Source organism: Antechinus flavipes, chromosome 2 (assembly GCF_016432865.1).
Source record: "Antechinus flavipes isolate AdamAnt ecotype Samford, QLD, Australia chromosome 2, AdamAnt_v2, whole genome shotgun sequence".
In the NCBI taxonomy this organism is placed as follows: domain Eukaryota; kingdom Metazoa; phylum Chordata; class Mammalia; order Dasyuromorphia; family Dasyuridae; genus Antechinus; species Antechinus flavipes.
The window spans coordinates 227971745-227986682 of NC_067399.1; the positions used below are offsets into that span (position 1 = coordinate 227971745).

The 14938-nt window shown below is 38.1% G+C and overlaps 1 protein-coding gene across 2 annotated transcripts in view; it reads right to left on the bottom strand.

The window, feature by feature from the left end:
• STMN4 (stathmin 4) overlaps positions 1 to 14938 on the bottom strand; it is a 31985-nt gene that overhangs the window by 10659 nt on the left and 6388 nt on the right. The window contains exons 2-4 of one of the 2 annotated variants that reach the window (XM_051976379.1): positions 5089 to 5171; positions 2886 to 2981; positions 234 to 439 (exon numbers count right to left, since the gene is read on the bottom strand). In XM_051976379.1, the coding sequence (XP_051832339.1) occupies positions 234 to 439; positions 2886 to 2981; positions 5089 to 5101 (315 nt within the window). In that variant the 5' untranslated portion in view covers positions 5102 to 5171. Of the gene's footprint in view, positions 1 to 233; positions 443 to 2885; positions 2982 to 5088; positions 5172 to 14938 lie in introns of both variants that reach the window. The other variant, XM_051976378.1, reaches the window with a different exon arrangement.

Sequence of the window (14938 nt, forward strand, 5' to 3'; positions counted from 1 at the left end):
AAGCCAGCTCTGTGTCATCACTTCACATCCCTATTCTATTCCCCTTGCCAGTCTTTATGATTAACTCACTTTCCTTTTTTTTTTTTTTCTTCTCTCCTCTAGGATATTTTTCTGTTTTCATCTATCATTCTATGACCTAACTCTTCTTTTTTGCTCCTACCCCGGCCACACAAATGCTACCCTTCTCCTAACTTTCTTTTTCTTGGAGGGAGAATGCAAGAGATGAAACTCACCTTCCGTCTCTCTTCTGCAGCTTCTAACTTCTTTTGAATCTCCTCCAAGGATGGGTCTCGCCTCCGGGGCAGGGAGGCATTGAACTCTGGTACCCCATCAAAGGAGGGTGGCTTCAGGATGACCTCAAAGGACTGACCCGAGGTGCATTTATTCAGTTCTATAACTTCCATGTCAGAAATAACACACCAGTTCAGAGCCACAGTGTCTGCTGTAGGGAACAGAGGAGGTGGTAGTCAGATGCTAAGACCCTGAACAAACTATTGGGAGAATGTGTGTGTGTGTGTGTGTGTGTGTGTGCATATGCACATCTACATCAGGGAAGTAGTGGGGCATGTGGTGATTTTTACCCTCTGAAAGTTTCCTTTTGGTTTCCAGCTCTTAAGATTCATTAGATATCTACTGTAGTGATTTCTAAGAGTAATTTCTGCAGCAATATAATCATTTTGGAGATCTACTCCTCCTTTGCTCATGTGGGCATTCCTCATAAAATACCTCTAAAATATATATATATATATATATATTCAATAAATTAACCAACCAATAGCAAGCATTTATTAAGTACTTGCTATATATCAAGCACTGTGCTAGACTTTGGGTATACAAAGGTGAAAACAAAACTGTTTCTGCCTTCAAAAAAGCTTTCTGATAGGAGAGATAACATGTGTATGTGTATATACATGCATACATGCATATTTATGTACCTTCAATAACTTACTTTCTAATGGGAGAGACAACACACGCACACATATATACATATATACACAAGTTCAAATACTAATCACATACAAAACAGGAACAAGGATATTTGCATCCTGGGGTGGGGGAGTAGGAGAAGTGAAGACACTCATAAAGGCCTAAAACATTTCTCTTTAATTTTGGTCAGTCTTGAGAAGCCAAAGACAAAGCTTCTAACCTAACCCCTCAGTCTAATGGGTCTTATGGAGCTGGAAGAGATTGTGATTAACAGGATGTAAGCTCCTTAGGGCTAGGGACATTTTGTTTTGTCCCTAGCATCTAGCACATATCAAATGTTAACTACATGCTTATTGAATATGAGGTGATTCAGATCAGTTCCAATAGACTTGTGATGAGAGAGCCATCTACATCCAGAGAGAGAGCTATACAGACTGATTGTACATCACAGCATAGTATTTTCATCTTTTTGTTGTTGTTGTTTGCTTGTTTTTTTCTTTCTCATTTTTCTCCTTTTGATGTTATTTTTCTTGTGCAACATGATAACTGTAGAAATATGTTTAAAAGAATTGAGCATGTCTAACCTACATTGGATTACTCTCTGTTTAGGGGAGAAGATGGGAGGGAAGAAGAAAGAAAAATTTGGAACACAAGATTTTGCAAGAGTGAATGTTGAAAACTATCCTTACATGTATTTTGAAAAATAATATGCTATTATTATTATTAAAATATTTGTTGAGGACTTTAAATAAGAGGAAAGTTTTCACTTGTCAAAGAGGAGCCACCTAGTCATCAAATGTACATGGAATTCAAGTATCCCAAATCATGACAATTAGCAGTATCAGTTTCAGTCCCCTTGGCTCCTTTTTTAAGTCTCTTAAATGTAAAAACTCTGAGATATGGGCCACTAGAGAAACTCTGATCTTCCACAGTGACATAGTCAACATTTATTGTATTTTTCTCCACCCACATACATCCACTTATTGTTTATGAACCAAACTATATACACTTCTTGGGTTCAGTACTACCAGCTTTTCCTCCCATAGTCTCTTCTTTTTTTCTTTTTCCTCCTCATCCTTTTTCTCTTCTTCCTCCTCCTTCTCCTCTTCCTTTTCCTCCACGTTTTGCTCCTCCTCTTCCTCCACATTTTGCTCCTCCTCCTCTTCCTCCTCTTCATTCCCTCTCCTTTCTCTTCCTCCTTTTCTTCTTCCTTCTCTTTCTCTTTCTTCTCATCCTCTAACTCTCAGGTCAACCTTGGATGGCTAGAAAAATCTTACCCCAGTTAAGGAGGACTGCCTTATCCATTCTCTTTCTCTTTAAGCTAAATCCATTCTTTCCTCCATCTACCAGGAAACTTTAAAAACTCACTCATTGTCAAGGAAATTCCAGTTTCTTATGAATTCCTTATGATTCACTTCTCTTTGAGAGCTTAAAAGGCAGTTTTATTATGGCTACCTAAATATTCCTTAATACTATAGGGATATATATGCCTTCATCATGCTATTTAGCCTCAAATTTAATTAGCACTAGAAGAGCCTTCAGATACCATCTCACTCAATCCTCTAAATTTGCAGATAAGAGAATTGAGATGCAGAGGAGCTAAGTAATTTGTCCAAAGTCACCAGCATATAAGTATCAGAAACAGGATTTGAACCTGGATTCTGTGACATGAGAGAATGCTCTGTGTGTGCGTATACATACACACGTGTGTACATACACATGTAGATATATATGTACATGTGTTTATGTATATGAGTGTATATGTGTGTGTATGATGTATATAAATATGTATGGTGTACATATGTATTTATGTGTGTTACTAAGATTTGACTATAATCTGGGAAAAGATGGCGATGGCATGGAAACGTGCTATGAAATTGGGATGGATAATAAGTTGCTAACTCAGAGAACTAGGAATCTTATCTATCAGCTTTCAGAATCAGCATCTTGTCACTTACCATCATATTTATAAGATGATTTATTCAAAGGATCAGCCAGGAAACAGGAACAGAAGAGGGACACTAGGGGGAGCTCTTTCATCTTCTCTTTATACGCTGTGGAAACATTGGTCAGGAATTCGCTGAGATAGTAAAAAACTTGGCAAGGCTAAGTCTCCATGTGGGATTAAATTGAGAGGCACTGACCCATCCCAGGCAGCTCTTCTCCTATAGCCTTGCAAACCTTCATTTTGATTCCCCCATCAGGCTCTAATTTGGCTCTAGGGGTAAATTTAGGGTCATTTCCATCATCTCCAAACACACATCCTTTAGGCTTGCCTGTTAAAGGTCTTCCAGATGTCAGGAGGGACCTCAAGCCATTGTGATACAGAAGAGGACTGACTTGAATACCAGCCTACTGTTCAGTTGCTACCTCAGAAAACTTGGGCAGACTTCTCATTTGTAAAATGAATAGGTCGGACTGCCATTTCACAGACAAAGAAATTGAGTCTCAGAGATAAATGATGGGTAAGGGACCTTGGAAATCGGTGATTGAGATGAATCCTTCCCTCTGAGCATTGATTTCCTCCTATATAAAATGGGGTTTGGGATCATAGATTTATTTAGAGCTAAAGAGATCCTATAGGTCATCTAGTACAATTCCCTCATCTTACAGATGAAGAAACACGCTCAGAGAAGTGGTGACCAGTGGCAGGGCTGGAATTTGTATCAAACTCCCAGGCTAGCACTTTATACTAAACCACAATTAATAAGTGGCAGAGGCAAGCCTGGGGCCTGGGCTAAGGCTCTTTAAGCTATACTTTATTGTACTCTGCTTACTTCACCTTTAGGGATCCATCAGACACACGAGCTCTTGGGTTTGGAAGAGAGAAGGCAATTTTCTCTCTCTTTCTCACCTCTTTAGCCTTCCTCCTGGCATCCCTTGTTTATTCCCTGGCAATTTCGTTGAAACTCAAGCTTCATAGTCTGAAGCAGGGACCATAACTGAGAAGGAATATTTAGATCCCAAATGTACAGATCTCTGCTCTGCTCCCTTTGTCTCTTTATTGTGGGTATTTCTCAGCCTTTCTAACTCTCCTAGGGAGTCCTACTTTGTCCTTTCTTTTCCATCAAGTCTTTAGGAAAAGAAGCTTATTTTTCACAATACAAATAATCAGTATGGTTCCTAGGTGGCTTTGTAAGTCCCAGGGTCTTCTCTTAGTATTCTCTTCTCAGAAAATGTGGAGTCATAAAGCTTATGTTTATAATGATTCTAACCCTACCCATTTGCTGAACTTGACAAATAACAGTTCTGGCAAATGTTAGGAGGACACTTGAAAGACAAAAATCCTTTTTACCCTGAATCCTCAAAATTTTGTTTTAAAACCTTTGTTCTGACATTTGTCAAAAAGCAGCATGGATACAGGAGGCCTGCCTGCAGCCCAGTTTCTTGTCCCAGTGCTTCAGGCAAACCTCTTAAAGTATACTTTACAAGGAGGTTACTGATCTGCATTGGTAGAGGGGGGGTATCCATACCAGGAATTTTCTCACATCAATGAAATCACATACCTAGTCTATACCATGTTCCTTCCCCATGGCACACATCATATCTACTTGGCATCATAGTAGTTACTTATATGCATATCTTTTACTCCCCCTAACAAATCTTATTCATTCTTCCTATCTTCCTATCAGTGCTTTGTGCATAGTAGATGCTTAACATTTATTTGTTAAATGAAGAACTTTGGCAAGCTAATCGCTCATTGCCCTTAAAACAACTTACTTCAATTCAGTTCATTACACATTTATTAAGCATCAATATGCTTAATAAATATGCAATAGGGATACAAGGAAAAATGAAACAGTCTCTTTTCCCAAGAAGAATATGTTCTATTGGGAGGGGGAAAAAGCTCACAAATGAGCAATTGTAAAATATATAGAATAAATAGAAATTAATTGTCTAAATCATTTGGCAGAATTGCTTTTCCTTTTGTTATAAAAGTCAAAATTGAATTTTGCTGTCATTCATCCCTGTTCTCTCCTTGGAGTCCTTCATAGGGTATCACCCATCCTCCCCAGATAGAATCATGGTGTAGGTGGACCACATCTCACCTAACCCAACCCTAACCTTACATCTTTGTAAATTACTCCAGCTTAGCATTTCTCATGCATTTCCTTTTATTTCCTATATATGCTTATTGTACAAACAACTTCTGGCACCTACCTGCAAGAGTCATTTTATCCAGGGGCTTGAGACTGTTGTCTGTCAATGAAGAGTCTGTCACAACCAGAAGCCACAATAGCCACCTGGAGAAAAGAGGAGAGTTTCACCCATTGGTAGGTTATCCATCCACAATAAAGTCAATAGCTTCATTTAAGATTATTCATAAGGAACACTGGTTCCCTATGGGGGAAGGCTTCTCCCACTTCAGTCAATCCATCAACAACCATCTATCAGGCATCCAAGTACTAAATACTGTGTTAGGTGTCAGTGATACAAAGTGAAGCAGTCCCTGTCCTTAAGGAGCTTACATTCTCCCAGAGCTCAAATTTATTTATTTATTTTTAAACATGGTAAAAATAGATGTAAATACAATATAGGCATACATATTTATACAATTATCTTGATGCACAAGAAAAATCAGGTCAAAAAGGAAAAAAGAGAGAAAGAAAAAAAAATTCAAGCAAACACCAACAAAAGAATGAAAATGCTACATTGTGATCCACACTTAGTTCCCACAGACCTCTCTCTGAATGTAGATGGCTCTCATCATCACAAGATCATTGGAACTGGCCTGAATCTTCAGAGGTTACATTCTAACAGGGGCCACAACATATATGTAGACAGTTACATGCAAAGATACATATACATCAAAGATAAGGCAACCTTTCAGGAGAAAGTATTAACAGACAGGAAGATAAGGAAAAGGCACATGTTAGAATTGGTGTCTGTGCTAGTCTTGAAAGAACTAGGCATTCCAGAAGGTGGAGGTGAGGTGAGGGAACATTCTAGGCAAAGGGAAAAGGCAATGCATATATACATAAAAAGGAGAGGAAGTGTATGAGGAACAGCAGAACTATAGTGTGGAAAAGGAGTACCATGTAAGAAGACTGGGAATCTAGCAAAGAGCCATATTGTCAAGAGCTCTAAGTGTCAAGCAGCAGAGTTTATATTTGATTCTAAAGGTTATAGGAAGCCATGGGAATATAGTGAGTAGGTGAGTGACATGGTTAAACCTCTGAAGATTCTTACTTTAATATACATCAGTCACATGCCCCAAGATTTTCTTCCTTCTCCAACTATCCCTAATGAATGTTCATATTCAGGCATGAACGGTTTGCAGTGATTGGAGAAGAAACTGAGGCAGGTGACCTTGCACAGCTCTCCCTCACTTCAATCTCATTCAATTGCACATCATGGCATCACCTTCCAGTGTCATGGTCCCCTTTGAAAACAATGGACAATCAACAACAACAACATTGTTATTCTACTCCTAGGTTCTTCTTTCTAGTCTCAATTCACAAGCAAACTTGAGTCCCTAAACTTTTATGAAATAACTGGTATCAATTTAAGGGCAATAACTGATTGCTTTCTTTTGACTTTGTAATCCCAATACTTAGTGTAGTGGCTGGTGCATTCTATAATAGGTGCTTAATGCTTGTTGGATTGGATTAGATTGCATTGGATTTGTAAATTCTGCATTCAGAATTCTGGTGAAAATGTTGGGGCCTGAATTAGAAGTCTCAATTGGCTCAAGAAGATTAAATAAAGGGGGAACTAGTAGACCCCAAATGAGAGAAATTGGGGAATATCCTCAAACCTGAGATAAAGCCTAGGCTTAATTGACACCAAGCTCACTACTTTTTCTGTTTTGGAGTTGTATTTCTTTACTTAATGTCATTAGTTATGAGAGTTTGAAACCTCCAGCTGGAGTTTAAGCCTAAAGACCACTGAAACTAATTCAACACTAAGGTGTATCCAACATTATTAAAACACCAGTAACAGGTGTTTATGTTTTAAAAGAATATGTCCAAAGGAATACATCTTTAATTGCGGGAATGATGAATATGGTGGGAACTATATCCTAATGCCTTCTCATTCATGATGTTGAATTAGTTTTTCCTTAAAATGCATTAAAAATTGTCCTTGAAATTTGATTGGCTAAGGGGAATAAGGCTCAGACCATCATACCTGGTCACTTGGGTGCAAAACAGGACATCCAGAACTTCTTGGAAAACAGCAATGTGAACAAGAACAGAAAGTTGTTCTCAACTCAACCAATGTTTTGTCCTGGATGAAGACCCCTTTCCTGCTCTGACTATCTCACTCTACTGTGAATAAGTAAACTTTTTAAAAACATTTTTTAAATTATATGTTAGATTTTGAGCATCTTGTTTTGTTCTGATTCTCACCAAATTACCAAATGACAAATCTGAGTCAGGCCCAGATTTTTATAACAGGAGGAAGGCATTTAACTAGCAGGCTTTTCAAACCACAGAATCATAGAATTTTAGAATTGGAAAGACTTTGAAAGCTCAGATTAAAGTCCAATGCCATTCATTTTACAAATGAGGAACTTGAGGCCCCCAAAGGTTAAATGATTTCATGTATTTTAGATAGGGGCTGTCACATAAAAGTGGAATTAGATTTGTACTTTTTGGCCCCAAAGGGAAGAATGATGAGCAATGAATGGAAGGCAAAAAGAGCAAATTTATGCTTGATATCAGGACAAAACTATTGAGACTTAAAATTGTCTGAGTGGAATGGGTTGTGTTAGGAAGTAGGAAAATCTTCAAGCAGAGGCGAAATGAGCATTTGCTAGTTATGGTGTAGATTTTTCTTTTGTTTTATTTTTCTGGCATTGGTTCGATCAGCTAGTTTCTAAGGATCCTTCTAACTCTAAAATTCCATGATTCTGGGATTCTGCGACTTGCCTAAGATGGCAGAACTAATGATGGATCTAGAAATCAGAGGTCCTAAGTCCCAGTTGAAGAATCTTTCTATACAATACTACAGCATTCAAGTAAGCAACTATATCCTTTGTTTATATATTTGAAGTTGTCCCTATCAATGAATACTGGAGCTGGACATGGGGATACATGACTTTGAAGAAACCTCAAATGCACATGCTGATGTGTGATATTACTTTGGTCATGATGTTCTCTTCCCAGCATCTATACTATAACAGTGTTTTTATAGGTTAATGAATTAGCCTAATTGCTGTTGCTATATTAGTCCAAATATAGGCCACTCTGAATACAAGCAGTTCTCTTTAAAAGAGGGAAGAAGATGATGTTTGAAAATTAAAAAAAAAATATTTTAAGCCCCACTGGATTTTATATAAGCTATATTAGTGAAATTATATAGGCTGATAGAAAAATTGAGAGAGAAAAACAACAAAAATGATAGAAAACATACTATTTTATGATCTGCAAGAGCTTTACAGATATTATTATCTAATTTGATCAGATTTTAAGAGAAAACACTTATCTGAAATACCTAAGAATGCTAGTTCCCAACTTAAAAAAGAGGGAACCAGATACTTGGTAAAAGGCAAAGGACAAAAAGCAATGTTTCAACACAGTTGCCATCTTCTATAGGAAGTGCTTCCCAATTCCCTAGTTGCTAGTACCTTCTTTCCAGAAATTACTTTTTATCTTATTCATATATATTTTATATTTAATTTTTATATACATATCTCGCCCCAGTATAATGCGAACCTCTAGACCCTATCTCTGTTACTTAGCATAGGATGTATCATACTAAGCTCTTGAAAGGGCAAACATTTGAGATAAACTTTGAACCCAGTTCTCCAATTGCTATCCTTGAAGCAGTCTGGCTCAAAAGAGCATTAGATTTTATGCTTAATAAGTGTCTGTTGAATGAACTAAATGAATGAGTGAATTGAGTTCATTGTATAGAAGGAACTATAGATCAGGCTAGATTTCTTGCTTAGTGAATTAGGGCCAAAACTTTACTTAAATCAGGAGCAGATGATGGAAGTCTTCATTGGTGATTAGGGATTGGGGAGTGGGCCAGGTAGAAGCAGAAGAAACTGAAAAGAGAACAAAGGTACTGCAAGCTAGTTTATGAAGAGTAGACCTGGAGGAGAGAAAACTGTATTATATTTGGATGTCTTGATAAATTTTCATGGTCAAGGGTAAGGTTACTATGTGGTTTTCTAAGTCATTAGCCTGAAGGAATCTTTAAGTATGGCTTAGTGTCCCTCATTTCTACTTGAGTTTACCCCACTGATCTAGACCTATCCAATTGAATCAACATTTATGTGAAACACCTACGATGAACTAAGTTCTCAAGCTTCTAACAGATAAAATCTAGGAGGGTAAAATATTTCCTTTTTAATCTTTCATTCTCATCACAGTGCTTGGTATGTAGTAGGCACATAATAAATGTTTGTTGATTGATTGATAGAATGACATTAGAAACCTGCAGATTGTCTTTGGTTCAGCAACATTTTTATTGGCCATGGTTGTCCTAAAGGGTTGAGGAGTACTTTGAATGGTTTATGGAATACCAAGCTGTGGACCATAGAAAGGCAGCAAGATAGATTCATCATTCAGCAGTAAGAAATTGGCAATTAGCAAGGGTCAGGTCAAGCAACTGACCAAGAACTAAAGTAGACAAGCCAAAGGCTAAAGAACTCAAAGAACACAAGTTAGAGAAAGCATTAGGTGAGGAACTCAGGACTAAGGGTTGGTCAACACATGGAACCAACAATGAGAGCTCTATAAAGTAGACATGATATGGTAACAAGATTTTAGAGTTAGCTTCTTGCTGTTTTATGCTAAAGAAGTACAAATTCAACTCCAGAGGACAGAACTGTTACAGAGTAATAGATTTAAGCTTGATATAAAGGGGTGGGGAACATAATCTCTTTATGATTAGAATTCTCCAAGAGTGGAATGAGTTGGATATGATGAATTGCCTATCACTGAAAATGAAGCCTTTTGGGAAAAACAAAGAGTTTCTATTCAGAAACAATGCAAATATTTAGTTTCTGGGATCCCTTCATTTCAAAGAATTTGTGAATTTTAAAGTAGTAAGTAGTCCTGGGCTCCAGATATGTGGATTCAACAAGAGAGAGAAGAGAGGGCAGTAGCAGAATAATAAAAATGATTCACATTTCTTTATCTCTTAAAGGTTGTGATGAAGAGTCAGCCTTGAATCCAGGAAGATATCCTGCTTCTTTCATATACTATCTGGTGATCCTCTGCAAGTTCTCAGTGCTTTGGTCACTCCCTAAGCTTACAAAAAGCAGAGAAAGTGCTGATATTCATTGCTAGAGGGAGCTTGCTCACTTGGAGATGTGAAATTACACAGTGAAATTACAGGTTCAGTTCCTAGCTTTTAAAGTGTGCAAAATCTGACAGGTAAAATCAAGTAATTTCACATTTATGAAGCATTTAGTAAGGGCCAGCAGGCACTGGGGTTGCAAAGACAAAACTGAAATAGTACTTGCTCTCAAGGAGCTTCTACTTTGAGTGATAAAACAGTACACAGATAGCAAATAGAAGATAATATAGGGGGAAGGTAGCACCAGTAGCTAAAAAGTTGAGGGGAGAATCAGGGAAGACTTCCCATCAGTGTGTCAACTGAAATGTGAAGAGAAGAAATTGAAGCTAAAGTTGGAAAAGCTGCAAGGCAGCTTGGTGGCATAATGGATAGAGCACTGAGTCTGCATTCAGGAAGCCCTGAGTTCAAATCCAGCTTCAGTCACTAACTACTCTGCAAAAAAGGGCACCTGACCTTCTTGAAGATCACTCAGACTAGCTTTATCCCAGTGGCTGACTGTACATGGTGCTGTGAATTTAGATGGAAAAATGCCTCTTTATTTTCATTGATCTCTTACTATAATTTAAAATCTTTTTCAACTGTGATTAAAACAAAAAACCCAATTACTCTAACAAGGTACCCATAGTCTTCACCAGTTTGTCCAAGGATCTATGACACAAAAAGAATAAAAGCCTGGACTTTAGAACTAGAAGAAACCTCAGATGTGACCAAGTCCAACTTGCTCATTTTATAGATGAAGAAACTGAGACCTGGAGAGGTTAATTCCCTTCCTGCTCCTGTTTTGGACTTCTAGATTTAAAAAACATGCTCCTTCACTTTATTCAGCATCTGGGGGTTCCTTGCTCAGAAACAACTAATCACCCTCCAGCCTTGTCAACATGGAACTTCCCTTTATTAGGCCTTTGCCCTTCTCTTATTGGTGAGTTCCTCTTGCAGCCTCCGGTCTGTGGAGAGGCTGAAGCTGCTTGTCATTCCATTTCTTGCTCTCTTCCTGGTTTCTGGGCCATGAAACCATCCCCTGGTGTTGAAATACATATATTCCCCTCTCTCTCTTTTCAGCTCCCTTTAGTGTTGGCTTCCATCATTAGAATGTAAGCTCCTTTAAGACAGGACCTTTCTTTTTCCTTGTGTTTGTATCTCTAGAGTACTGTATCTGGCCCTAAGTAAGTGCTTGATAAATGCGATTTGCCTTCTTTTCCTCAATAACTTGCCCAAGGTCACAGGTAATCAGGAAGGTCAGAACATGGGCTACTTCCTGGACAAAGGAACCCAGAGTTTGGCTCTGGGGAGCCAAAGTTCTTTCATAAGAGCACAGTACTCCTAGGGAAAGAAATAGCAATCCCTAATTTGGCTGATTACTGCCAGCCCTGCCTCCAGGATCTATCGCTGTCTTGAGTAAAGACAGAGAGCGATTAGGAGGTAGTAGTAAAAGTCAAGGTCTTCGATGTTTTCCTGTTTGAAAAAGAAATGGGAAGGGGAAGAGGTTTCTTTGCTGTGGTCAGTGAGGTTGATTTTAAAGGCTTCTGTGGTATGGAAAAATGCAAGGTTTTTCTACAATGTACTTGATGAGAAGGAAACAGATACTATAGATAGTCATTGGATGAGCTAATGATTTCTAAGAGAGGTGGTTATGGTCTACACATAGAGAAAGTAATTTCCAATTTCATGAATAGAGAATGTCTCTTTCTAATACTATCAATACTTGTTTTAAGAGGATGTCCTTCCTAGCAATTCTAATCTACAGCTCAGATTAGACTCTTGGAAAATATGAAGAAATTCTGACATAGAATCTGGCCTATTTTGCAGTTTCCTGAGATGCCCCAGGTTGGTATGGGGGTGGGGGTGAAGAAGGTAGTTTAGGATTCCCTTTGGGCCTTTGGAAGCTCCCCACTTCCTTCAATAATACTAAGATCTATGTGGCCTTGAACTTAACCTCCGTGGAAGAACAATTTCTTCCTTTTTAAAATGAGAGGATTGGATTAGATAACTTCCAAGTTCTTTTTCTGAACCACTAAAATAGTTATGTGTGTATTGCTATATAATCCTGACAATTTGGAATCTTATCTAGACTCATATCCTACTTCCAATGTCTGGCGTGGTGCTCTATAAGTATAGACATTTAATGCATGGTTATTGAATTGAATTGAAATGATGTTCTTAGAATGAGAATGATTCACATAGAAGATTACTTATCACTGATGTCCTGGGACTGGTCTCTATTCAAACTCTTTAGATTTGGTTCTTGGGAAGTATGAGAGTAAGAAGGGAGGCCATCAGATCATTTCCTTAGAGATGGCCCTCCAGTGACCTTTAATACAAAGGAATGTCCTTATGAAGACTAGGGATGAACTAGGTGACTTGTTGAATTATTCTGCAATCTATGATAGGGGACCCTCAGAACCATAGCCAGGGTGGGATCACTGGAGCTTTGTCTCAGGATGGAAACTTTAGGGCACATTTTCTCCCCTAAACACTTGGCTTTGGTGACAGTATAACTGCCTAGTAACTTGTAACTGTGCTTCCACTCTCTTCAGCAACATAAAAACCTTGAGATGTTCTAGGAAAATTGTATCTCTCAGGCTGCTGCATTCCCTGCTCCCAGCCTGCTTATGTCTGCTCCATAAGCATCCCATCCTTTAATAGCATAGTAATCTCCTGGTTTCCTGGAGCTCATCCCCCCTTCTCCCTTTTCCCTTGTTAGAAAAATTACTAGTTACAGCTCCAGCAATATCTCTTCTTATCGCCTTCTTCCTCTAGATAGAAAGGCAGATATCTTATTTAGTTAATGATTATGTAGGAATGTGGGTGGCACATCAAATGCCCACCAGTTTTCAGGAGGTTCCTTGGCTGGCTGAGGCTGAGATTAGGATAGTACAACAGTGAATAAACTTTGGTCCACCACAACCAGGTAGGTGAATGAGCCTGGTCCAGAGGGGTTGGGTGATGTCTCAACTTAACAAAGGTGGGGTTGGGACGTGGGAATGTGAGGGTGTTCTGGAGTATGAGTCATGACTCTTTTTTAATGGCCATGAACAGATACAGCTGTGTGGGTTTACAGCCAGCAAGTATATCCTGCTGGGTGTGAGTTCTGTTAAGGAACTTGAAGCTGTACAGAATGACAAGCTGGAAACTACCCAGTTAGGCTGAATATGATGCTTTTAAACATATTTCTAATTATTTTAACTTAGAATATTATTTCTGGTTTTATGTTCTCATTCATATGTAAATCAATATCCTTGCTTATACTCAAGATGGCTTAGGTTTAATAAGAGAAAGAGAGAGGGAGAGTAGGATATTCTCTTAATGGACCAGAGACAGACAAAAGAGATGAAGGAATTAGGGTTGGACACTATAGTTTGGAGAGGTCTAAATGGTTTCAGGGGCCAAGAAGATCAAGGGGCTTCTATGTGGCATAGTGGACAGAGCACTGGACTTGGAATCAGGAAGACAAGTTCAAATATAGTCGCAGATACTTACTTGTTTTATTGTGGGTAAATCACTTAACTTTGGCCTACATCATTTTACTCATCTATAAAGTGGGGATAATTATATCCTTTACTTCACAGAGTTGTTGTGAGGATAAAATGAGATATTTGTGAAGCAGCTAGATGGTGCAATAAATAGAGCCCTGGCCCTGAACTCAGGAGGATCTGAGTTCAAATTTGGTATCAGACATTTAACACTTACTAGCTGTGTGATTCTGGACAAGCCACTTAATTCTAATTGCCTTGCCCTCCCCAAAAAGAAAAAAGAGTATGTACAGTATTTTAACAAAGTTCTACATAAAGGCTAACTATTGTTATTATTATCAATAATAAAATAAAATAAGTTATGTATTTAATTCTTGCTACTTGTTTGACACAGAATAAATCACTTCATTTCTCTGGGCCTTGATTTCCACATCACAAAATGAGGGATTGGGAATAAATGACCTCTGAGATCTCTTTCATCTCTAAATCTATGACCTTAAGACCTAGGTCTGGGAATCTTGATGCTTTATGGTCACTAAGACCAAAAAGGAATCATGAGTATGTTAGGAGGCAGTCCAGAAAAGTAAAATAATATTGGGAATGACATATGATAATCCATATGCTTATTATCATAGCCTTGGGCAGCTAGGTGGCATAATAGATAGAATGCGGGGCCTGGTGTCAGGAATACTCATTTCCTAAGTTCAAATCTCACTTCAAACATTTACTACTACCTGTATGACTTGGGAAAGTCACTTAATCCAGTTTGACTCAGTTTACTCTATTGTAAAATGAATTGGAGAAATAAATGGCAAAACAATCCAGTATCATATTAGAATTTATTTTCCAAGAAAGCCTCAAATAATATCACAAAGGTGAGTTGAATTTCACTAAACATATGATAATCCCATTCCTCAAAGAGCTTACTTAGATTTTCATTCTTCTGGATAATAATATACACATTTTGTCCTTTAACTTGTTGTCAGGAGTGTATTTCATGAACATCAAAGAGCACATGAATGTATTATTCTTATCATTATTAAAATGAAGCAGATGTCTATCTGTATGGTTTCAATGGAAGGGTACTAAAACTCTGGGACCTCAAAATGGCTATACCATTGGACTATCCATGGTGCTGAAAATACCTACCATTAAATCATTCCTTTGGATGAAAGCATTGACTCTAGGAAAACTCAGATTTGAAGGCATTTTTATTAGGTGACCTTGGGTACTAGAAGAATTGAAAGCTGATTTCAGGAGTGTGTTAGAGCTAGCCCATTATCACTTTA